At 40.4% G+C, this 23,760-nt stretch overlaps 1 protein-coding gene across 2 annotated transcripts in view; it reads left to right on the forward strand.

Annotated features, from left to right (window-relative positions):
• Positions 1 to 23,760, forward strand: part of IQGAP2 (IQ motif containing GTPase activating protein 2) — a 292,655-nt gene that overhangs the window by 40,973 nt on the left and 227,922 nt on the right. For both annotated transcript variants that reach the window (XM_027039688.2, XM_027039709.2), the window contains one exon: positions 8,903 to 9,002. In XM_027039688.2, the coding sequence (XP_026895489.2) occupies positions 8,903 to 9,002 (100 nt within the window). Of the gene's footprint in view, positions 1 to 8,902; positions 9,003 to 23,760 lie in introns of those variants that run through there.

Raw genomic sequence — 23,760 nt, forward strand, 5'->3', positions numbered from 1 at the left:
AATTGGTTATATTATAGTTTAACTGTAAAATATTTTCTTAATGTTTATTTTTGAGAGAGAAAGAGAGATGGAGTGTGAGCAGGGGAGGGGCGGAGACAGAGGGAGACACAGAATGTGAAGCAAGCTTCAGACTCCAAGCTGTCAGCACAGAGCCCCACACGGGGCTCGTACTCGTGAACTGTGAGATCATGACCCGACCTGAAGTCCTGTGCTTAACCAACTGAGCCATCCAGGCACCCCTAACTATAAAATCATTTAAAGTATATGTGATTTTTAAAAAGTATTCGTAAAGTAGCTTCATGGGGCAGGTAGCATTATTCCCATTCTACAGATGGTGAAACTGAGTGTCTAGTTAACTGATCCATGACTGAATGTGACAGTATTATAGGCATATTTTACCCCACAGCCACTTCCCTTTCCACTCACCCACACCTTTCCATCAGGTGTCTTTGTCAGTGTAGTCGGAAACTCGCCTTTTGCGGGGACAGAGGAGTAGAATAAAGGAGGGTGCCTGAGATAAAAATGTTTGATTTTCTCTGGTGTGTTCCCAGCATTTATTGATCATATGACTTTGCTTGTGTGTTACATAAGCAGCGTCACTGACGTGTTTGTTTTTGTTTTGCTCTTGTTATTGCCCTTACGTTCTGATAAGTCTAATTTGGCAATGCTGAATAGTATCTTAATATTTTTCCCTTGGTTGGACTATCTTTGACATTACTGCATCTCTAAGAAATAAGCCTCTGATTTTACTTTCTTTACTCATTCAAAATAGCACTAATTTATATGGCTTACAGTAGAAAGAAAAGAAAGTCACATAAATCTATTTGCTGACTAGTAAGATATCAGTAATACCATTAAAAACACCCTCAGAAAAGCCTAATGGCTGCTGGGCCAGTCATCAAATGGATGCAGGGAGGCAGTGACGCTTGAGTGTAGTTGAAAGACCACTCAAGAGTGGTTCAACTCAAGTGAGTTGAAAGACCACTCAAGAAAGAAGAGTGTAGTTGAAAACTTTGGAATCAGCGTTGTTTGGAATCCCAATTCTGCCATTTACCTGTCTTCATGATCTTTGAATTACCTAACCTCCCTGAGTTTATTTCCCACTAGAAAAGTACACATCCAAATTCCTATCACAAAGGGGGAAGCAGGGACTGAGATAGTATATGTAACATATCTGGCACGTAGAAAGTGCTTATTAAGTCTTAGTCCCTTCCCTCCACTACTTTTCATGTATGTATCACAAAGAGTTTATGCTGATTAGAGAAATGCAAGAAATAATGCATGCTTATGGAATGTGCAGGAAAAACACCTATTCAAAACCAAGAGGTTGTTTTGTTTTCCTGCACTTAGCCTTGAAGTATTTGTGATTTATTTTCTCCTAATAGTAAAAGAAAAAATAGACCAAGACTCAGTATCCTATTGTCTTCTAAAGCTCAAACAGCTTTGTAGAAATCTCTGATACTCTGGTTTGTTTGAGATAGTTTTTGAGAGAATAAGGACAAGGTGTTAGCAGTGAGTTGGTACTCCCTGAGAGCAAGCCCAGGGAGCTGTCATTATATAACCTGCTACATCTGTTTAACAATAATAAAATATCATTGTTCGCATTGGGGTCATTGGAGTTAAGGTAAATACCTGCCTCCCTAAATGTTCATTATCTATAGAGAACAGGGAGAATAATTTTAGGACTAGTTCTACCTAATAGGAAACATTTGCACTGACCATCTTAAGCATGAAAAGTTCATAGACAAGTAGGAGTTGAATTCCTTTCTCTTCTTTTCAAATAGTAGAATCTCATCCAAACTAAAGGTTTTACAATTCCTTCTGTAATTTTAACTGTTGGAGCTAAAAATTTTAAATTGGCCTTGGAAACTTGACAACCCTTTCTTCCTTATTGAGATCTGTTGCTGAAGTGTTTAGGAGCAGACAATGAGCGAATGGAATTTTCCTCGTGCCTACTTGGTAGCAAAAGAAGTGGTTTTTGTCCCTCAAATATTTTTTTTGTAACAGTAATTGATTAATAAATCCCCAATCTAGGAATCTTTGCCTTTAATTCTTCTCCTGAATGGAGCAAAGTCCTAGATAGATCCCTCCCATCCCAATCTGCAGGGTGGACCTTAACAATCTCTATGTCCTGCTTTGAATTTGTAGATTATATATATATTTTTTTTTAAAAAGTGAGACATTCTTTGGGTTTGTACAGTGGACCGAAATTAATTTTACTCTCTGTGTGAGAGTTAGAAATGAGGCTCTGTTCTGAAAAGGTGTGCGGGGTTTAGAGATTCAGGTTTGATAGAAACAAATGGCATTTTAAACACTCAAGGATGATAACATTTTTGTGGGAAACACGTTTGGAACTTTTTGTATCAAAGTGAGATCAAAGAACCCTCTTTCATATGCAGGGCTTAAAGCTGTGTACATTTAAAGCATATTTGCAGAAAAGGATTAACCATTTTCACAAAGCCTGAACTGTTTATTTCTTTTTCCTGAGTAATTGTGGCAAAGAAGTTCCCTAAGTCTCCTGAGCATTAATAACCTCACTGGAGACATGAGATTAGTGTCTGGTTAGAGACTAACTCGTGTAAGTAACCTGTGTTGTTTCGAGTGGTTACTCTTTCCTCACATAGGAAATTCTTCTTCCAATGATTAGCTGGAAGATTTAGGGTTTTGGCTTATTAAAGGACATGACCATAGTCCCTTATTAAAGGAAGAGACCTCAGTCCCTTACAACCTTGTCTAACATGAATATCCTCTGAAGTTGTACATTGATATATAACTTGGGAGTTCTTAGAAATGTGTGATGGGGAGAAGTTCTAGGAAAAGTGTGGGGGACGGGCATTGGAGCTCACCTTCCCTTAGGATCTGGACAGTAGGGCTGTGTTACCACCAGGGCACTGGACTTAGTAGGACTAAACCTGGAAAGGACACAGCCTTTCTGCTCGCGAGCACAAAGCTGAGCACATCACTTCAGCAGCTTTTATTGAGCATGTACTATTTACCTGGCACTTGGTAGAGATGGATGAGTTACGAACCCCTGCACTCGGTGTCTCATAATTTTAGTGACTTGATAAAACTTCCACTGTTTTTAACACGTGGCATGATGCTCTGTACCATTATTGAAGATTCTTGACCTCAGAATATGCCTCAAGTTACTAATAGCTTCAACCTCAGGTTTGCCTGTTTTTCAAAAGAAGATTAAGATTAGGGAAGTTGGATCATGTGATCCTTAAAAGCTTAAGATCAGCTAGCTGTGAAATACTTCAGGAAGCATCCCGGTATGAAGCCAGAATATATCATGGGTCAAGTTTATTGAGTGTTTCACTTTATTGGGAACTTTGGACTTGGGGTTCTCTCATCTTGGTATCCCAACCCCTGTCCCCTGCCCATTTTAGGGTCTTGGAATCAATTTTCTTATCTCTAGTTCCTTACTTGGGGTATACATCTCTTGGAAGCATTCTTTAAGTTCTGAGAATGGGGAGATAACCATTTGGCTCTACTCTCCCAGCTAAAAACTGGACCCAAATCTTAAAAGGTGGTTCAATAGACATTTGAGTTGAATTACACATTTAGGACTTAAGATTCTCAGGGTTCCTTTCAGAAATTTTGAGTCACCCAGAATAACTGTATATAAAATGCTAAAGTCTAGCATGTTTCTATGAATTAGTGCTTCATACCATATTTTTAACCTGTTTCCCCTTAAAGGGACATGTTTTAAATAATACCATTTCATAAAATAGAGGTTCCCAATCCTGATTTTTGTGATTATTTTTTTTAAAAAAAAATTTTTAATATTTATTTTTGGAAAGAGACAGCATAAATGGGGGACAGCAGAAAGAGAGGGAGACACAGAATCCGAAGCAGGCTCCAGGCTCCGAGCTGTCAGCACAAAGCCTGATGCGGGCTTCAAACTCACGGACTGCTAGACCATAACGTGAGCTGAAGTCGGACGTTTAACCAACCAAGCCACACAGGCACTCTGATTTTTGTGATTCTTGCAGACCCGCTCTCCACTGGAGGGAGTATATCCCTACCTATCTTTTCTTTTAAGCTTATTTATTTATTTTTGAGAGGCTAGGGGAGGGACAGAGAGAGAGGGAGAGACAATCCCAAGCAGGCTTCACACTGTCAGCAGGGAGCCTGATGTGGGGTTTGATCTCCTGAACTGTGAGATCATAACCTGGGCCCAAACCAAGAGTCAGATGCTTAACCCACTGAGCCACCAAGGCACCCCGCCCCCCCCCACGACACACACCTATCTAAGCATCCTGCAGTTATGTCAAACTTAAAATTGTTTAACTCTAGTAAAAGCTTTTTGAGGGACTTTGTGTATCATAGTTGTCACTTTATATCCAGTCTGTACAACAGGCTGACACAAAGCAGCCACTCAAATATCTGTTGAACAAGTGAATGGATTTTAATACCAAGGAGATGGTGGCTTTGTTGTGTCTATGTGTGAAGGGAGCAAGTAGGATAGCTGAAATTAACAAGCGACCAGGCAAACTCCTTAATGAAGCAGGTCTCTGGGCTATTTTTACATTAGATTTTGTGGGTATTCTTTGGAAAATGAACTCAAGTTTCCTTCCATGACTTAGAGTTCTACTTCAACACCTTCTCTACGAACACTTACTGTGCTCCTTAGATCTCTGAATAAGCCCCATAATGTGATTGCTGTAGCATGTTCGTGCTTTAAAATGCCATCTTGGAGCCAGCATCTGCTAATGTTACAAGAGGAATTTTGTGAGCTGCTAATATTTCTGGAAGTTCTTCACAATATCTTTGTGTCTCTTAGGGTTCAAGGCAGCAAGTGAAGATGAACTTCAGAGGAAATGGCAGTTAGTCAAGCTGTTTTAAGGTGAAAGCAATTCTGAAGGCACTTAAATGGTCTGCTCTTGGGTTTGGCAGTGACCAGAACCTGTCCTGTCCTGGCTCACTCAGATCTAGCAGCAGCACGGCACTGGGCAAGGGCAGGGGCTGCTGTGTTCAGGGAACTGGTTTCCAGCCCTGGCTCAGCCATTGACCCAGCAAGTAACTACATGCCATCCCCTTCCCTTACATGACCGCTGTTTCCTAGAAGGAGGCAGTGTCTATTTCTCAGAGTGATTAGGAGAACCACAGAATAACATGGAAGAGTGATTTATGGGTGGTAAAGTCATGCTTAAGTGAATTAGTTAATCAGTTCCATGATGACTCTTTAAATGGCAGTGTTATTATCCATGCCTGTGGTTCTTATCAGAAGTTGCTACTTGGTAAATGTTAAATAATGCAGAAATAGTTGCAGGCAACCTCTGTGGTCCAGAAGGATCTACTTTTGCTGTGATTAAGACATTTTCACGCTCATAACCATAACATGTGCTTTGACCATACGTCACGAAGGAAAGAAGGTGAGGCTGAAGTGGATGTGGTTGAAAGGGCAGTGGCCAGATGTGTGACCCGGTGGGCCAGATCAGAAGGGAAGGAAGGGATGTGTTAAAGGAAGCCCCACGAGGGCAAACATGTTTTGTTTGTTCACTGCCTTGTCCCTGATGGTTTGGCTCATGTCTGATCCATAGAATCTATAAATTGAACATTAGGTAAGTGAGGTGTGTGAAATGTTACTGGACTTGCTCCATCAGTGACCATACCCTTCTTGTATTCGGGGTAAGTAGGCAAATAAAACTACCCACATAGATATTTTAGAGTCCTTGTGTTAATCATTCCTGATGAGAGATTGTGTAGCATATATTCTATGGAGCATGTAGCTTGTGCAGGGTAGTGAGCTGGGCATGGTGAGAACATAACTGTGTCTTGTAGGAGTTGACTATGAAATGAAACGATATAGGAGGTGCCAGGAGAGAGCACATTTTGAGTGGGAACAAACAGGGGACTTTGGGAAGGAAGTGATGATGGAGTTGAGCCATCAAGATAGGTAGAATTCTATCAGCTGGGGCCAATACTTTGGGATTGCAGTTTAAGGCTTTGTGGCATATATGTGTGTGTGTTAATTCAAACATTAAGTCTTCCCTTTGGATGGGGGTGATGTCACAGTTTAAGAGCCTCTCTGCAGCTCTCCTGGACTGGTGGATTCTTGCATGGCTTGTGGAAGGAGTTGGGGGGTTGAGGCTTCGGGACCAAGTACTGCTAAGGCTTCTCTTTCCTCCTGGGTCGGTTTGTTGAGGTGGAAGGAATTCATAGCCAAAAAGGAAGGTGGCAGTAAGAATGTCTCCTTTTGAATGTGACCCCTGCACTCATACTTAAAAGTTGGGAAGGTAGCATCATGATGCGGATTCATACTAGGAGTTTTATATTGTTTTCAAGCTTTAATGTATCTGAAGGTACTATGAGATGAAAATGTTCTGTCGGGAATGGAAAACCGTCTTTAGACTGACGTTAAAATGAGAGATTGGCAATCACGAGGTGTCCGGGGGATGACGTGTTAGGAGCCCTGGAGGTGGAAGATTAGGTGACGATATGTGGGCATGCCAGGTACCTTCTAGGAAAACTTGGGATACGAAAATCATAATTTGAGAAGTGTATTCATTATGGGGTGAGGGTCAGCTCACTTAACAAAGGCATTTTTTCAGAAATGTTTGTTGTCTGCATGCAAGGAACCATGATAAATGTAATGGGGACGTGCAGATGAGTTAAGAGTCTTTTCCTGCAAGGAATTCCCATTTCGTAGGGGGAGACGTGACTGAACTTCTGTGATGAGTGATGTAATAAAAAGGTGAACCAAAGTGCTGAGGAAGGTAGATGGATCCTGACTTGCAGATCTACAGAATTTTGCTTGAGAAGATGTAAGACACGGAGGTGGGAGGATGGCTTTCCAGGGCAGAGGGAAGGTGGAGAGCAGAAGCACTCCAACCTAAAATGTGGTGTTGTGGTCCTGGCACACAGCACTGCCTGGAAGGAGGGGATGGAATTCAGGTTTCACGTTGGAGGAGGTGGGAAGGTCTTCTAGACCTTTGTTCTGTAGCACATGGGGATCCATCAAAGGTTTGGAGAAGGAGAACGAAATGAGCAGGACTGTGTTTGAAAGGTGCTTCTGGTGGTGGTGAGGACAATGAGTGGGGGAGGGGTGGTGGCCGGGAGGCTGTCGGAGGGCTGTCAGAAGAGTCTAGGGGAGACACGTTGAAGGCCTGCAGTCTTGGGGTAGAGGTGCAGGGGAGGGCTGTTCCAGAGCTTTGGTACTTTTCCTAAATTTGAAAGTTCTCTTCTAAAGTTTAGATCTGATTGAGTTTATTAAGAAAAAGAAGGTGATTTTGATGAACACACATCTTTGTTGACCCTCACTGGTATCATTGGTCTGTTTCAAGCAATGAAACCACACTGAGACATGGGGAGTGGTAGAAAGGGAGGACAGGAAGAAGGTGATGGAACGTGTGGAGGCTCCTGCTTCTTTTGCCCTAGCGTGGTTCTCTCCAAGCCTGTCCTGGTGCCTTTCCACATCTCCCCTCCTTCTTCTTCAGGTTCCTTTTCTTCCTCCTCTATAAACAGACACGTTTCTCTAAGTTCTTCCGTATTTCTTCCCCCCGCCCCCATCCTCCCATCCACACATGTCTAGCCCTAATGCTTCTACTTTTCACGTGGGCAAATGACTTCACAGCCCATTTGCTCAGCTGTAAAGTGGGACACATTACCTGCCTCATCGTGTCATTTACATCTGTAAATGAGACAGTTCATAGAAAACATTGCCTAAGGACTTGAAACAAAGTAAATGCTCAATAAGCATCGAACATATATTTATATGTTTATGGTATTCTGTCATATTTTATATTGATACAAGTTTAATCACTTTTGAGTTCTTTGAGGTATTATTTTTGGCTGGAAAATATTTAGCATAGTACTTGCTCCAGTAAGAGTGCAAAATTTTATCTTAATTCCTCTTGTCTGCTAAGATGATATTTTGGACTCTTCCTCAGTATGGCATGGGATTGGCCTTTCTGAGGATGGATGGGTCACCTTAACGCTTCTGCTTGGAACCAGGGGTCTCATTTATGAATTGGCTGATTGGAGCTGTGGCTAGGGAACAAAAAAAAATTCATATTCCTGCCCCATATAACCATACATCCCTGCCCCCCCCCAACGTGTTCATTAGATGAATAATGTAACAAACTAGAAACCAAATTCACTTTATAGCTATCAGAATTGAAGTTCTTTGTCATGTAAATGAACAGCCAAGAGTTGGCAGATGTGACCCGTGAGGCTCTTGAGTACTGTTGAGACTGTGGGCAGGCGAAGTACACTCAGGAAATGGGGAAGCCGTATTCTCTGCAGAAAAGTAAAGCTGAATTGTGGAAGTTTGTAAAGTATATTTGTATTGGAATGAAGAATGTGGGGCTTAAAAACTGCTCAATTGATGTCTCCTTTGTTTTGTTCTTCTGGATACCTTTTGACCAGGAAGGTTAGCCTCATCAAGGCCAAGATACAGGTGAAGCACGAATCTTAGAGACTTTGGCATCTGTAACCTAGGGTTTGCATTGGATGAGAAGCTTTAATTCCCTTTAGGAGTGGGTAAACACTGGTCCTTATAGATTATTTGTTAAAATTCAGAATTTCCAGGAAGGTCCAAGCTGAGCCACTGGACCAATACTACAAGCTTATTAAGGAAAGTTGTTGGGAGTGGACCATGCTTTAATGGATTTGAGGCCATCAAAATTCTCTGGCACCAAGTCTATGATATATGATGACTGTTCTCATCCTTTTTAGTAATTTTAACCCATACTTCAGTATTGCATTTTTAAATTTTTGCTATCATTGACATATTGTAAAATCCAAAGGCAAATCTTTCTATTTTTCTGATGTTTAAATATCCCTGTCTCTTAGTGTTCAGTGTTGAATTGCCTGTGTTTTTTCGGGTTGTTGTCTCAAGTGTTTATTTGATGAACACTACCCTTAAAAGTAATGTGATGCTTTCCTCTATTTCTAGCTATTGTGGATGATGAAAGGCTCTCTGCAGAGGAGATGGATGAGAGGAGGAGGCAGAACATTGCTTATGAATATCTGTGCCATCTAGAGGAAGCCAAAAGGTAAGATCCCAATGCAGTCTATCTGTGTACCTTCTCCTGGATAAACTTTGGGATACTATACTTTTTAAAAAATGTTTTATTACTTATTTTGGCGGGGGGGGGGGGGGACAGAGAGAAAGGAAACAGAGGATCTGACATGGGCTCTGTGCCGACAGCAGAGGGTCTGATGTAGGGCTTGAACTCAGGAACTGTGAAATCATGACCTGAGCCAAAGGCAGACGCTCAACCAACTGAGCCACCCAGGTGCCCCTGGGATACATACTTTTAACAACTCATTTGCAGTCTTACTGGTAGCAGTGTAAGTGGAGAAGAACCACCTGTCTTTTTGTAAATGGTCAGGCGGAATTGAGAAAAAGTTGCTGCCACAGCCAGGGTCAAGGCCCTAGGAGGGAGGCAACTATTTCTTTTTCTTGCTTACGTTCTCCCAGGAAATCTCTGGGCCAATTGCAGATTATTTCAAATTCCTCATCTCACTGATTTGGAAGTGAGGGCACAGCAAAGACTTAAATCAACTTTTTTTTTAAGTTTTTAATTTTAATTCCAGTTTTGTTAACATACAGTTAGTTTCAGGTGTGCAGTATAGTGATTGAACAGTTCTATACATTACTCAGTGCTCATCATGATGAGTGTACTTGAACTTCCTTTTTCCCAGAGCTTCCTCAGATATTTTTGTCACCCCAAACCCCAGTAATTATAAATACTGTATAGGACAGTATCATTTTGAACTGAAGTCCATCGGTCACTAAGCTTGAGAGTAGGTTTATGACTGCAATCTCCATTTAAACATTGGGTTCTTTGAGGAGAAAGTGAAGATAAACTAATTTGCCCTTAGGCCTCTGTATCGGAGGAACCACAAGAACTTTGTCCTGTGCTGGGTGAATACTCCAATGCCCATATGCCGTGAATTAGATTCTGATTTAGTGCTTTGTGCTGTGATTGAGTAACAGTATCATTCCTTGGACAGATGGTATGTTCTAGCTTTGTTAAGTATATAGAAATAAACATTGGGGTAATGGTCGTTGGTGTTAATGATCTCTAATCACTGTTAAATAGCTGTCTACAGAGCTGGAGGAATGAGGCTTTTTATCAAGTGCTGTGTGGAAGAGAATTCAGTGACACATGAACTAATTTGGCCTCAGAATCACTTGAAAGGGGATTTCTCAGGGTTGTTTAATAATTTAACAGTGTCTCGTAGCTCTAAGCTCTGAAGAATACTTTTAAAGATTCTAAAATATGTGAAGTTGACAGGTGGCAGGTCACTGAAGACTCAATATCAGCCTAAGATTATTAAAAACAGGCTTTTAGTCAAGTTGTTGATAATAAAGTTAGATACGGAGAGTGGCTCATAAATATTCCAAATAAACATGCTTTCAAAGAAAAAGTTTAGGAAGAGTAATGAGAAACTTTCTCCTTACACACATGTTGAGTTCTAAATTTTTGCCTCTTACTTTTTCTAAATGAGAAGCAGTATCCTACTGGGGAGAGGTCAGCGGACTGGATTTCCTGGTCCCAGCATTACCACTTAGGAGCTGGGTGACCTTGGCCACATTGTTTAACCTGTGGGAACTTCAGTTTTGTCTCCTCTGTAATGGGATGATAAACATGTTAGCACAGTAATGAGTTTTTGTTGTGTCATAAAATAAAATGCGTGAATTAGGGGCGTCGGGGTGACTCAGTCGGTTAAGTGTCCGACATCATCAGTTCAGGTCATGATCTCGCAGTTCATGAGTTCAAGCCCCACAGTGGGCTCTTCACTGACGGTGTGGCGCCTGCTTGGGTTTCTGTCTCTCTCCCTCACTCTCTGCCCTTCTCCCACTTGCATTCTGTCTCTCTCAAAATAAAAAAAAAAATCTAGGAGTTTCTAATGTACAGCTAGATTTAAATACTACTTTAAAAAATGCGTGAATTAAAAAAAAAATAAAAAGGATGTTAGTGCCACCTGCCCTACCTCATGATTCCCACCCCTGCCCCTGCTCTAAAAATCACCTAAAATATAAAAGGCAAAAGTGTTTTGTAAACTTAATAGTGCCAGTTAGGTGTATGGTGATAAGCATAGTTTTCTCCTGAATGTATCGAGTGTATCAATACAGCTTGACAGCTTGTCACAGTGTTTTCAAACCTTTGTAGTTGAATTTTGTTTTAGAGAAGTCAGAGTAACAATAAGCCCAGGTTTTTTGAAGAAGGTTTCCTAAGAATAGTTTCATTGAAAGAAAAGACTATGAAATATACAACTTTTCCTCTAAGATGACTTTATTAGTTTATTTTACAAGAAGATATTAGATGTAATATGTATTTATGAATCTTATTAACATCTGAACATTTTTGGTGACTTTTAGGGAACCTGATTTTTGGAAGTGGAGTCTGTAAAAATGTGGCCGTTAATAGATACATATTAATATGTGAGCTATGATTTCAGAAAGCATAGTACACAGAATTCTGATGGTCCTAAACTCAAGAAATAAATGAAAGGGTGAATTAGTCTCTGTCCAAAAGATTCAGAGGGTTTGGTACATGATTCTTTTACAATGCTAATGCCTTAGGAATTTGTCATATTGGGTTTATTATAGTGCATGCATGTGCAGGTGTTCATGTGAGTATGGTTGGCTTAAAATACTGAGTTTCTACTAACTGGTAAACTTAGAATGTGTAAGCTTAGCCAGGATCTGTCTCTAGTTCAGCTCAGAACTGATTGGGTGTACTTAAACTAAAAATGTGTAGGTTCTGTTGTTGTGCCTCTTTTTGGTTCCAGAAGTAAGAACTGGAAGGATGTGTTTGTATGTTCTTTTAATTCAGAATTTTTGAAAACTCAAAATTGTAATAGTCTGTTACATCTTTAACTTTGGCTTTATTAATTTCAAGATTTGTGATAATAATAAACCATTTAAAAGCTACATCATTCAGAGGAGATATCACTACTAACAGAAATAAAAAGGGTGATGTACTACTATGCCAACAAATATATGTAAGATAACCTAAATGAAATGGACAAATACCTAGAAAGACATAAACTATCAAAACTGACTCAAAAATAAATTAACAATCAGAATAGACTTAGAACAAGTAAAAAGGTAAAGTTAGTAAGCCAAAGATTGCCTGCTTTTCAAAAAAACATGTAAGAGGAGGGAACACTTGGCAACCCATTCTACTAAGACCCATTTTTTCTTTGATACCAAAAGCAGACAAGATACCTCAAAAAAATGATAGACCTACATGTCTTATGAGTACAAATAAAAAAATCCTTGACAAAATACTAGCAAACCAAGTCCAGCAACATAAATAAAGTATCATATACCACTAAGTGGGATTTATCCCGGGAATGCAAGTTTAGTGTAATTCAAAAATCGATCAAGACATTTTAATGGGAAAAACATCTTTCAACAAATAATCTTGGGCAACTGGAAATAGGCAAGCATAAAAATGAATTTGGATCCCTATCCCATGCATAATCTAATCGAAATGTGAGAACCACAACTACAAAACTCCTAAAAGAAAACAGGTATAAATATATGTGATTTGGGGGTAATGGTGACATTTCACCAAATAGGATACACATGCACCAGAACAGGACAGGGGGTTTAACATCAGTTGTTAGGGAAATGCAAAGCAAAACCACAGTGAGATACTACTACCTCACACTGGAATAGTTAGAATCGAAAAGACCAACAATATCAAGTGTTTGCAAGGATGAGGGAAGGTGCTTGTTGAATTACAAAACTGCGCAGCTACTTTTTATAACATTCTGGGGTCGCCTAGGTGGTTCAGTTTGTTGAGTGTCTACTCTTAATTTTGGCTTAGGTTATGATGCTAGGGTCATGGGATCAAGCCCCATATCGGGTTCTGCACTGTGCATGGAGCCCGTTTAAGATGCTCTCTCTCCCTCTGCCCCTCTCCCCCACTTGCACACACCCTGTAAAATAAAATTTCTTTTTTTTTAAATTTTTTTTAATGTTTATTTATTTTTGAGACAAAGAGAGACAGAGCATGAACAGGGGAGGGTCAGAGAGAAAGGGAGACACAGAATCTGAAACAGGCTCCAGGCTCTGAGCTGTCAGCACAGAGCCCGACACGGGGCTTGAACTCAGGGACCGCGAGATCATGACCTGAGCCGAAGTCGGACGCTTAACCGACTGAGCCACCCAGGTGCCCCTGTAAAATAAAATTTCAAAAAATAGAAAACATTCTGGCAGCTACTTAAAAAAATTAAGTATGGAATTACCATATGACCCAACAATTCCACTACCAGATATATACCAAAGAAACCTGAAAACCTGTGTGCGTGCAGAAAACCTGCACACAAATGGTCATTGAAGTATTACTCAAGGGAGCAAAAAGTGGAAACAACCCAAATGTCCATCTACTGATGAGTAAATGAAATGCGATACATCCCTACCATGAAATACTGTTCATCTATAAAAAATGATATTAGCAAATCACATTCAACAGTGTATAAAAAGTACTGTATAAATCACAACCAAGTGAGATTTATCCCAGCTATGCAAAGCTTGTTTCATGTTTGAAAATCATTTAGTGTGATCTATCACATCAACAGGCTAAGTAAGAAAAATTACATGATATGTCACTGTATCAGTGCAGAAAAGGCACTTAACAAAATCCAAACTTATTCAAGAAAAAAATTCTTAGTTAACTAGGAATCAAGGGGGGAAACACCCTCAGTTTGAGAAAGACAGTGAACAAAAAACACGCTAAAAGCAAACATCATATTTAATGGTGAGAAATTCCAAGCTTTCCCGTTAAGATACAAGGCAAAGACCTTCCTTCTCACCACTCCTTTTTCAACTTTGAACTGGAAGTTCTAGTTAATATAATAAAAAAAAAAAGAAAATATAGATTGAAAAGGAAGAAACAAAACTGGGTTTATTCATAGATGACATGATTGACTGTTTGAAAACTCTAAGAATTTTTTAAAAATTGGAACTAATAAGCAATTATAGCAAGATACAAGATTATATGTAAAAGTCTATTGCTTTCCTATATGTCAGCAATGAACAAGTGGAATTTGAAATTAAGAACACAGTTCCATTTACATTAGCACTCAAATGAATTATTTAGGTATAAATTTAATAAAATATGCACAAAATCTATATGAGGAAAACTATAAAACTTTGATGAACTAGAAGAAAGAACTAAATAAGTGGATAGATATTCCATATTCATGGATAGGAAGACAGTATTGCTAAAATGTCACTTCTTCCCAACTTGATCTATAGATTCAATGCAGTGTCAGTCAAAATCTCAAGTTATTTTTTTGCATATTGACAACCTGATTCTAAAGTTTATACTGAGAAGCCAAAGACCTAGAGGCACCTGGGTGGCTCAATTGGTTAAGCATCTGACTTCGGCTCAGGTCATGATCTCATGGCTCATGAGATTGAGCCCTGCATTGGGCTCTGTGCTGACAGTTCAGAGCCTGGAGCCTGCTTCAGATTCTGTGCCCCTCTCTTGCTCTGTCCCTTCCCCACTTGGGTTCATTCTCTCTCTCTCCCTTCCTCCCTTCCTCTCTCTCTCTCATAAATAAGCATTAAAAAATGTTTTAAAAAAAGAAAAAGACCTAGAATTGCCAACACAATATTGAAGGAGAACAAAGTTGGAGGACTGACACTACCAGACTTCAAATTTAATACAAAGTTGCAGTGAATCAAGAGAGTGGCATTGGTGAAACATTAGGCACATAGATCAGTGAAAGAGAATAGAGAACCCAGAAATACACCCTAAAAGTATAGTTAATTGACCTTTGACAAAGGAGCAAACCAATACAATGTAGCAAAGATGGCCTTTTCACCAAATGGTGCTGAAACTGAACATGTAAAAAGTGAATCTAGACCTTACACATTGTACTCATCACAAAGTATACCATTATACCCTTCACAAAAAAATACCTCAAATGGATCACACCTACCAATAAAAAGAAAAACTGTGAAACTTTTAAAAGATAACAAAGGGGAGGGTGTGCTTGGGTGGTTCAGTCATTTAAGTGTCAGACTCTTGATTTCGGCTTAGGTCATGATTTCCCAATCAGTGGGATCAAATCCCACATCAGGCTGTGTGCTGACAGTGCAAAGCCTGCTTGGGATTCTCTGTCACTCTCTTTCTGCCTTTGTCTCTCTCTCTTTCTCTTCAAATAAACATTTAAAAAAAGATAACAAAGGAGAAAACTTAGATGAAATTCAGTATAGCAGTGACTTTTAAGATAGAGCACCAATGGCATGAAAGAAAAAAAGTGAGTAAGCTGGATTTCATTAAAATTAAAACTTTCTGCTTCACAAAAGACAGTGTCAAGAGGATGAGAAGACAGTCCACAGGCTGGTATAAAATATTGGTAAAAGACCTGTCTGATACAGAACTGCTATATAAGATATTTAAAAACTCTTAAAACTTCAACAATAAGAAAACAACTAGGTTAAAGAATAGGCCAAAAACCTTAACAGACACATCTCTGAAGAAGATACACAGATGGCAAATAAGCATAGGAAAAGATGCTCCACGTCATGTGTCATCAAGAAAGTGCAAAATAAAATAAGATACCACTGTACAATTATCAGAATGGTCAAAATATGAAACACTGGCAACACCAAATGCTGTGAGGGTTTGGAGCAACTGGAACTCTCATTGCTCATGGAAATGCAAAGTGGTATGGTCACTTGCAGTTTGTTAAAAAACCAAGCATACTCTTATCATGCTTTCCAGCAGTTGTGCTCTTATTATTTAACTGATGGAGTGAAGTCTTAGGTCCACACAAAAAACTTGTGTATGGATGTCAAAAGACTTTTTTAATAATAGGCAAAAGTTGGATGTGACCGTGATGTCCTTCAGTAGGTGAATGAATAAATACCCTGTGGCATATCCAGACAGTGGAATATTATTCTTTGCTAAAAAAAATGAGCTATCAAGCCATGAAAAGATGTACAGGAACCTTAAATGCATACAGCAAAGAAAAGCCAATCTGAAAAGGCTACATCCTATACGATTCCAACTATGACTTTCTAGCAAAGGCAAAACTATGGAGACAGTAAAAATATCAGCAGTTGGGAACGGAGGATGAATAGATAGAGCACAGAGAGTTTTTAGTGTAGTGAAAATACTCTGTATGACACCACAGTGATAAATGTCATTATACATTTGTCCAAAGCCAACAGTGAACCATTATGTAAACTGTGGAATTTGGATGATTATGATAGGGTCATCAGTTATAGCAAATGTAGGTTCGTGTAGGCTAATCAATTATAACTGATGTTCTGGCTCAGTTGGCTGAGTGTGCAACTCTTAATCTTGGGGTTGTAAGTTGGAGTCCCACGTTGGGTGAAGAGATTACTAAAAAGAAAACCTTTCAAAAAAGTGAATTAATATACTGATACAGACTTCAACCTGAGTGGACGCTGAAAATATACTGAGGGAAGGAAGGCAGACACAAAAAGCCACTTATTATATAATTCCATATATATGAAGTGTCCAGAAAAGGCCAGTCCATGGAGACAGATGGTAGACCATTGGCTGCCTAGGCCTGGGAGAATAGAGGGGATGGAGAGTGACTGATTATTGTATAGTTATTGTAGGAACAAAAGTGTTCTAAAATTGATTGTGGCGATGGTTGCATAACTCTGTACTGAAAATCACTCAATTGCAGATTTTAAAGGGGTGAATGTATGGTATATAAGCTGTACCTTATTAAAGCCGTTACAAAGAAAAGTTCCTTTGACCAGACTAACTTGGAGAAGTGCTTAGTAAACCTGTTAAATAAGATTAAGCGGTATTCAGTAGATAAAATGAGCATAGAATGTATGCCTAAGATACATGGGTTCTAAACACTGTTGATTTTATAGTGTCTTGAGCACCCACCATGCTTAAACTGGTGCGGTAGGGTCACTTTGGGGGATGGAGATCAGGCAACTAATAATGTGCTCAAAGAAACTGTTCAGTTAATGCTTTTACTCATGAGTTTAAAATTCTGTCCTTCACTTACATTTGCTCTTTTGATCTCTCTGTATGTGTGTGCGGGAGTATCTCCCTGTTTCCAGCTCATCATTCTCCTAAATATCTCTTCTATGTTCACCTCTCTATCCCACCATGAACCTCCTGAAGCCTTCTGACTTCTCTTGCTAGATTACTGCAGTGCTCTCTGACTGGTTTCCTCAGCCCTCTTGCCCCTTTAATCCTTTATCATCTGTATCATAGTCAAATGAATTTCTTCAAAACTCTCATCTGTTCTGGCCAACCATTGAAAACCACTCAGTGTTACCGCAATTCTCATGGAATAAAGACCAGACTCTTACAAGGCCTCATGAGCTTTGAATGGTCCAGTTCTTACAGCTGCTCCAGTTTCATATTGTGCCCCCTTCCTTACTGCTCTTTTTCCAGCCACATCGACCCCTTTTCCATAGGACTTCTGCATGTGCTATTCCCTTCTCCTGTGTATCTATTCAGGCTCTACTGTCTTTAGATTTTAACTCCCTTTTTCAGGGAGTCCTTCTTTGGCATGGCCCATCTAGGTCAACTACCCCTTTTATAACATGACATCATATCTGTCACATAGTTGAATGAATTACTTAATGCTGGTATTGGCCTACTATCATTTGTTCACTAATGACGATTCGTTGTACTGTTTTCTGTGTGTTTTAGTTGGCCTGGAGGTAACAAGTAGGATGTGAATTAGATTCGTGGTGGACAAGATTCTACATGGTGTGCCAGGAGTGCCAGCCTAAAGTAAAATTTAGTCTTTGTCTCAGTGGAAAATTCTATGTTGTAGTTAGATGGTACAAGTTCTTCCTGCCATTTATGTGACACAGTGGGTTATGAAGCTGGGAACCCGAGACAGTTTGATACCACAGGGAAGTAGAAGTGACCCAGAGAAGGGCATAGAGTATTTTTCAGTGAATGAATAAATGACTGAATGAACGAAGAGAGGAAGAGATAACCTGTATTATTAAGACGACTTGTGGCTGAAATTATTGCTCATAGCTGATAAAATTACAACATCTGGGCATATGGACTTACTAATTAAGTCTCAAAATACTAATATTAATGACCAGGGAAAATATGAAAGGCATGGTTTTAAGACCAAAAAAGATAGTTGCTTTATAAAGTGGCTCTTGGGGCGCCTGGGTGGCTCAGTCGGTTGGGCGTCCGACTTCGGCTCAGGTCACGATCTCACGGTCCGTGAGTTCGAGCCCCGCGTCGGGCTCTGTGCTGACAGCTCAGAGCCTGGAACCCGTTTCAGATTCTGTGTCTCCCTCTCTCTCTGCCCTTCCCCTGTTCATGGTCTGTCTCTCTCTGTCTCAAAAATAAATAAACGTTAAAAAATAAAATTAAAAAAAAATAAAGTGGCTCTTGACCCTGTGTTTATCCACAGGCTAACAGGTTTACATGACGTCACAAAGAGCCAATCATAATTCTGTTGGGAGTACACATAACTATGTGTACTAGTTATCCATGACTGTGTAATTAATTACTCTAAAACTTAGCAGCTTAAAACAAAGAACATTTATCTCACAGCTTTTCAAAGTCAGGAATCTGATTCTAGTTTAACTGAGTCCTGTGGCATTCAGTCTGTCATAAAGCTTCAGTCCTCCTAGGGTCCAAGCAGAACAGATCTTCCAAGCTCGGTCATGGTGTTGGCAGGATTCAGTTCCTGACGGACGTTTGGACTGAGGACCCCATTCCCTCGTTGCTGTTTGCCACAGGCTTCCCTCAGCTCCTTGACATATGGGCCTCTCTGTGGGCAGCTCCCAATGTGGTAGCTGGCTTTCCTCAGTGAGCAAACAAGAAAGGGCCAGTAAGTTGGAAGCCAGAACCCTTTTGTAACCTATTCTCAGAAGTGCTGTCCCATAGTTTGCTGTATTCCAGTTATTAGAATCAAGTTAGTAAATCCAGCATGTGTTTCAAGGGGAGAAGATTCTAGAACGGCATGAATTCTAGAAGGCAGGAATCACCAGGGTGATTACAAGCTGCCTTCTACAGGGTATATATATATCCTTTTGCAATTGACCCCAGAAAAGAGGGCAGGATCCTCTTTATTAATGTCAGAGACCAGATCAGAAATTGGATGGTGTCTCGGTGTAAATGATTGTGGTATTAAGGTTATTTATGCCTGGATAGTTTAAAAAGTTTTTTTTTTTTTAATTTATTTATTTGAGAGGGAGAGACTGTGTGTGCATGTGTGCAAGGGAAGGGCAGAGAGAGAGGAGAGAGAAACCCAAGCAGGTTCTATGCTGTCAGACGTTTCACTGAATGAGCTACCAGGTGCCCCTATACTCTTGAATTGTGAACTATTTGGGACTAAGCTTTTCATTCCTCTGCCATTTTAAATAATACTAAATGGGCTTTTAAGTTTTCTTTTCAGGTGGGCCCGGGAGACTGTCTTGATCATTTCTTTGCTGTAGGGATTTTGCTGAAATGGGACCATTCGGACAAGTCTGCTACTCCTATGGGCTTTGAAAATTTCTCTCTGATGCCAGAAATCCCACCCTTTAAATTAAAGGAGTTAATTTCCTAAAAAAGAATTTCTTCTGCTGAGTAGATTTCATATTAACTTCTGCAAAATATCTTTGAATAATGAAAATAATTCCCTTTTAAGAACTTCATTTCTTTAGTTTTGTAGGGCAACTGTGCAAAAATCTAAGATGGAGAGTTCTCTTTGGGAAAGTCTGGATTGAGGAAGGGAAATCAGACTAGAGCTATTAGGAAGAGCAGGGAATGGGAGGGGGCATGTTGGCAAGAGAAGGAGAGGGAATTTGCAAATTATAGTTGAGCAAATAGTTATGAATGGGGCTGCTGTTGTATGTTTCCCAAGGAAGTTCCTGATATATTTCTTTTTTAAGGAAGGGGAAAACGCTACAAATCTCCTGGCATGCTTACTTTTCTGTCCTACCTCGGAAAGTAAACAGAGCAAAAAAGCCTTCCCTTGGTGATGGGCTTGTTTAGAAATATTATCTTCAAAAAGCTCTTTATGTGAGCCAAGCTGTTCTTTGTATTAGTGACTCCGAGGCAGTTTCATATGTGCTCTGGAAAAGAAACAAAAACACGGTGTGATTCCTTTTGTGTCAGTGCTTACAACTCAGACACCAAAAAGATAGCTCATTGATTAGATCAGGTTCTGGCCTTACCTAGTAGAGAGGTAGAGAATCATACTTGAAAGGAGAAATGCTTCAAATGTTTAAGCAAGTGAGGGCCATGAATATGGGTTTGATTAACCCTGAATATTTGTGATTTCTTTAAGAAAAAGAATCTTATGACTGGGGAGTGCTTTAGAGAATCCATTGGATTTCTTCTACAGGCTTGGACCTCACTGTCTGTTTTCCTAAAGATGCTGCCTATGGCTTGCTCATAAGCGATGCTAATAGAAACTAGGAATCTGGAAGGAAATCTCTTCCTTGGTCATCAACCTATTAAGGGACATGTTGTTGCTCTCTACAAAATGTTAATCAAATATTAAGGAATTCTTAATTGCATTTTCAAAACATAAATAGTTTTTATTCTTCTATGGCGATTCTGCATTTTCCCCTTCCTCCTTGTTCTCTCTCTGGCTCTGACACCCCTCTGTGTCCCAGGGAACAAGAAAGTGTGGGGTCGCTCCATGCAGTGGCTGACAGGCTGGTGGGGCAAGGGGCACAGCTGAGTCGAGAGCGGGGACCCTTTTCAGGGTCTGGCTCCTGGGTAAGGGGAGGGCCTGCCTTCCAGGAGTGCCCTGTTTGGATTTGCTTACCAGTCAGCTTGCTTTGAGAGCCATATGCCACAGGTCGAGGGCCTTTTTGACATCCTGGGGCTTGTCCCCCTAAGGTACGTATCCACAGTAGGGAAACAGAGTAACCTCCGAGGAGAACTAGTCATCAGGGTTAGCCATCAGGGGATAACCACAGACAAGAGGATAAGATGAGACGTGGTCTTTTTTTTTTTTTTTTAACAGAAAGAGTACATAACGGGTGGGGGGTGGGGGGAGAGAGAGAGAAAGAGAAACATTCTTGAGCAGTCTTCACACTTAGCACAGAGCCCAGCACAGGACTCGATCCCATGACTCTTGGATCACGACCTGAGCACAGGCTAAAAACAGCTGAGCCACCCAGGCACCCCAAGAGGTGCTCTTGACGGGGTGTCTCCATGGCAGGCAGCCCAGCCTTCCAGGGCATGCTGCTTGCAGCTAGGTCCTCGGAGGAAATGTTGATGCTGAGGTCCAGCTGTGTGGTAACCAGGGATGGTGCTGTGGAGCTGCAGTAGAAGGGACAGTTGTTAAGGACATAAAGGGAGAAGCCATACAGTTTCACAGGGAACTGTATTTGAGGGACAGAGGAGGGTGGGGAGTCAGATGCGTTGGGGAGGATCCAGGCATCACTAACCTGACTCAGACACACACGTTGTATGGTCTCCATCCAGCAAGCCTGGGGTTGGAACACATAGTTGAGAGACTTCTTTAGTTTCACATATTTTGTGTCCTAGCCTTGGGGATGTATTGGGCAGATGCCAGTCAGGTGTGAGCCCACAAATCAAAGCTTAACTTTTTAGCGTGCCGGTATTTTTAAATACAAATAATCAATATTAATCCTCTCTAGCCAAAGAGAAATTGAGCAACTGATATTTGATCCCAAAGTTTATATTAGTCTTTCAAGCTCTTTGAAGTTGGAGAGCTGGGAGAGGTTAGGAATTTTCCATGATCTCAAACATACTTTACTCCAAGGGTTACCAAGTGAGTGTCTACTCACCAGACACACACAGTGCCCAAAGCATTCAACTTACACAGGGTTATTCCCATCTTATAGATGGCAAAAACAAGTCCTGGAAAAACCTAAGGAATTTTTCCAAGGTCACAGCCAACAGACAGATAAATAATATTCCAACCCAGCTCCTTCTGATTTCATAGCCAATTGCTTAAAAACTAACACAGTCTCTTTTCCTTCTTTTTTTTTCCTTGTGTTACTTGCTTTTTTTTTTTTAATTTTTATTTTTTAAAATTTACATCCAGATTAGTTAGCATATACTGCAACAATGATTTCAGGAGTAGATTTCTTAGTGCCCCGTACCCATTTAGCCCATCCCCCCTCCCACAACCCTTCCCATAACCCTCAGTTTGTTCTCCATATTTATGAGTCTCTTATGCTTTGTCCCCCTGTTTTTGTATTATTTTTTGTGTCCCTTCCCTTATGTTCATCTGTTTTGTCTCTTAAAGTCCTCATATGTGTGAAGTCATATGATGTTTGTCTTTCTCTGACTAATTTCACTTAGCATAATACCCTCCAGTTCCATCCTAGTAGTTGCAAATGGCAAGATTTCATTCTTTTTGACTGCTGAGTAATACTCCATTGTGTGTGTGTGTGTGTGTGTGTGTGTGTGTGTGTGTGTGTGTATGTGTGTGTGTGTGTATGTATATATATATATATATATACACACACACACACATACCATATCTTCTTTATCCATTCATCCTTCAATGGACATTTGGGCTCTTTCCATACTTTGGCTATTGTTGATAGTGCAGCTATAAACATGGGGGTGCCTGTGCCCCTTTTATCCTGTGGATAAATGCCTAGTAGTGCAGTTGCTGGGTCGTAGGGTAGTTCTATTTTTAGTTTTTTGAGGAACCTCCATACTGTTTTCCAGAGTGGCTGCACCAGCTTGCATTCCCATCTTTTCCTTATTTCTTAATGTACTTTAGTCTTGTCATTATTTTTTTTAATTTAAATTCAAGTTAGTTAACATATAGTGTAGTATTGGTTTCAAGAGTAGAGTTTAGTGATTCATCCCTTGCGTATGATACCCAGTGCTCATCCCAGCAAGTGCTCTCCTTAATTTCCATCACCCATTTAGCCCATCACCCCACCCACCTCCCCTCCGCAGCTCTCATTGGTGGTCCTGGCTTTTAGGTTCTAAATAGACTAGCTTTGTTCTAGGTCTCGATCAGTTTTCACTGCTTGAGCTTTGGTGGAATTAGCACAATATGACCATCCATGGTCTTTCTTGATTTTCTTTCCCTTTTTTTTCAGTCTTTTCTGTTGCTTACTTGCTTGTTTCTGTTTTCTTTTGCTTTGTTTTAAAGATTTATTTACTTAAAAAAATTTTTTTTACATTTATTCATTTTTGAGAGACAGACAGAGTGTGAGTGGGGAGGGGCAGAGAGAGAGAGGGAGACACAGAATCCAAAGCAGGCTTCAGGCTCTGAGCTGTCAGCACAGAGCCCGACGCAGGGCTCAAACCCACAAACCACGAGATCATGACCTGAGCTGAAGTCGGACACTCAACCGACTGAGCCACCCAGGCGCCCCAAGATTTATTTATCTTTTTAGAGTGTGAGAGTGAGTGGGAAATGGGCAGAGGGAGGGAGGGGGAGAGAGAGAGAGAGAAAGAGAGGGAGGGGGAGAGAGAGAATCATAAGCAAGCTCTGTGCATAGCCCAGAGCCTGACACGGTGCTCCATCCCACAACCCTGGGATGTGACCTAAGCCAAAAGCAAGAGTCAGACACTCAACTGACTGAGCCACCCAGGCACCCATGTTTCTGTTTTCTTTTAACTAGTACGTATAGTAGTTCTGGGAAGAATTTACCTTGTATTCACCCTCCCTTTCTTGTCTCTTGTCTGTCTGTTTTCTAGTAGCCTTCTTGAAGTTTTAGTAGGAATTTGCACTTTTCAGTGATGTAGACTTTATTTCCTTTTGGTGCACCTTTGTTCTTGGTTGGGTCTGGATTCTACATTCAACCTATCAATTGCCTTTTGGGTTCTGCCACAACTAAAACTGGCTTGAAAGAATGCTGTGCCTTGT

This window comes from Acinonyx jubatus, chromosome A1 (genome assembly GCF_027475565.1).
Source record: "Acinonyx jubatus isolate Ajub_Pintada_27869175 chromosome A1, VMU_Ajub_asm_v1.0, whole genome shotgun sequence".
Classification (NCBI taxonomy): Eukaryota; Metazoa; Chordata; class Mammalia; order Carnivora; family Felidae; genus Acinonyx; species Acinonyx jubatus.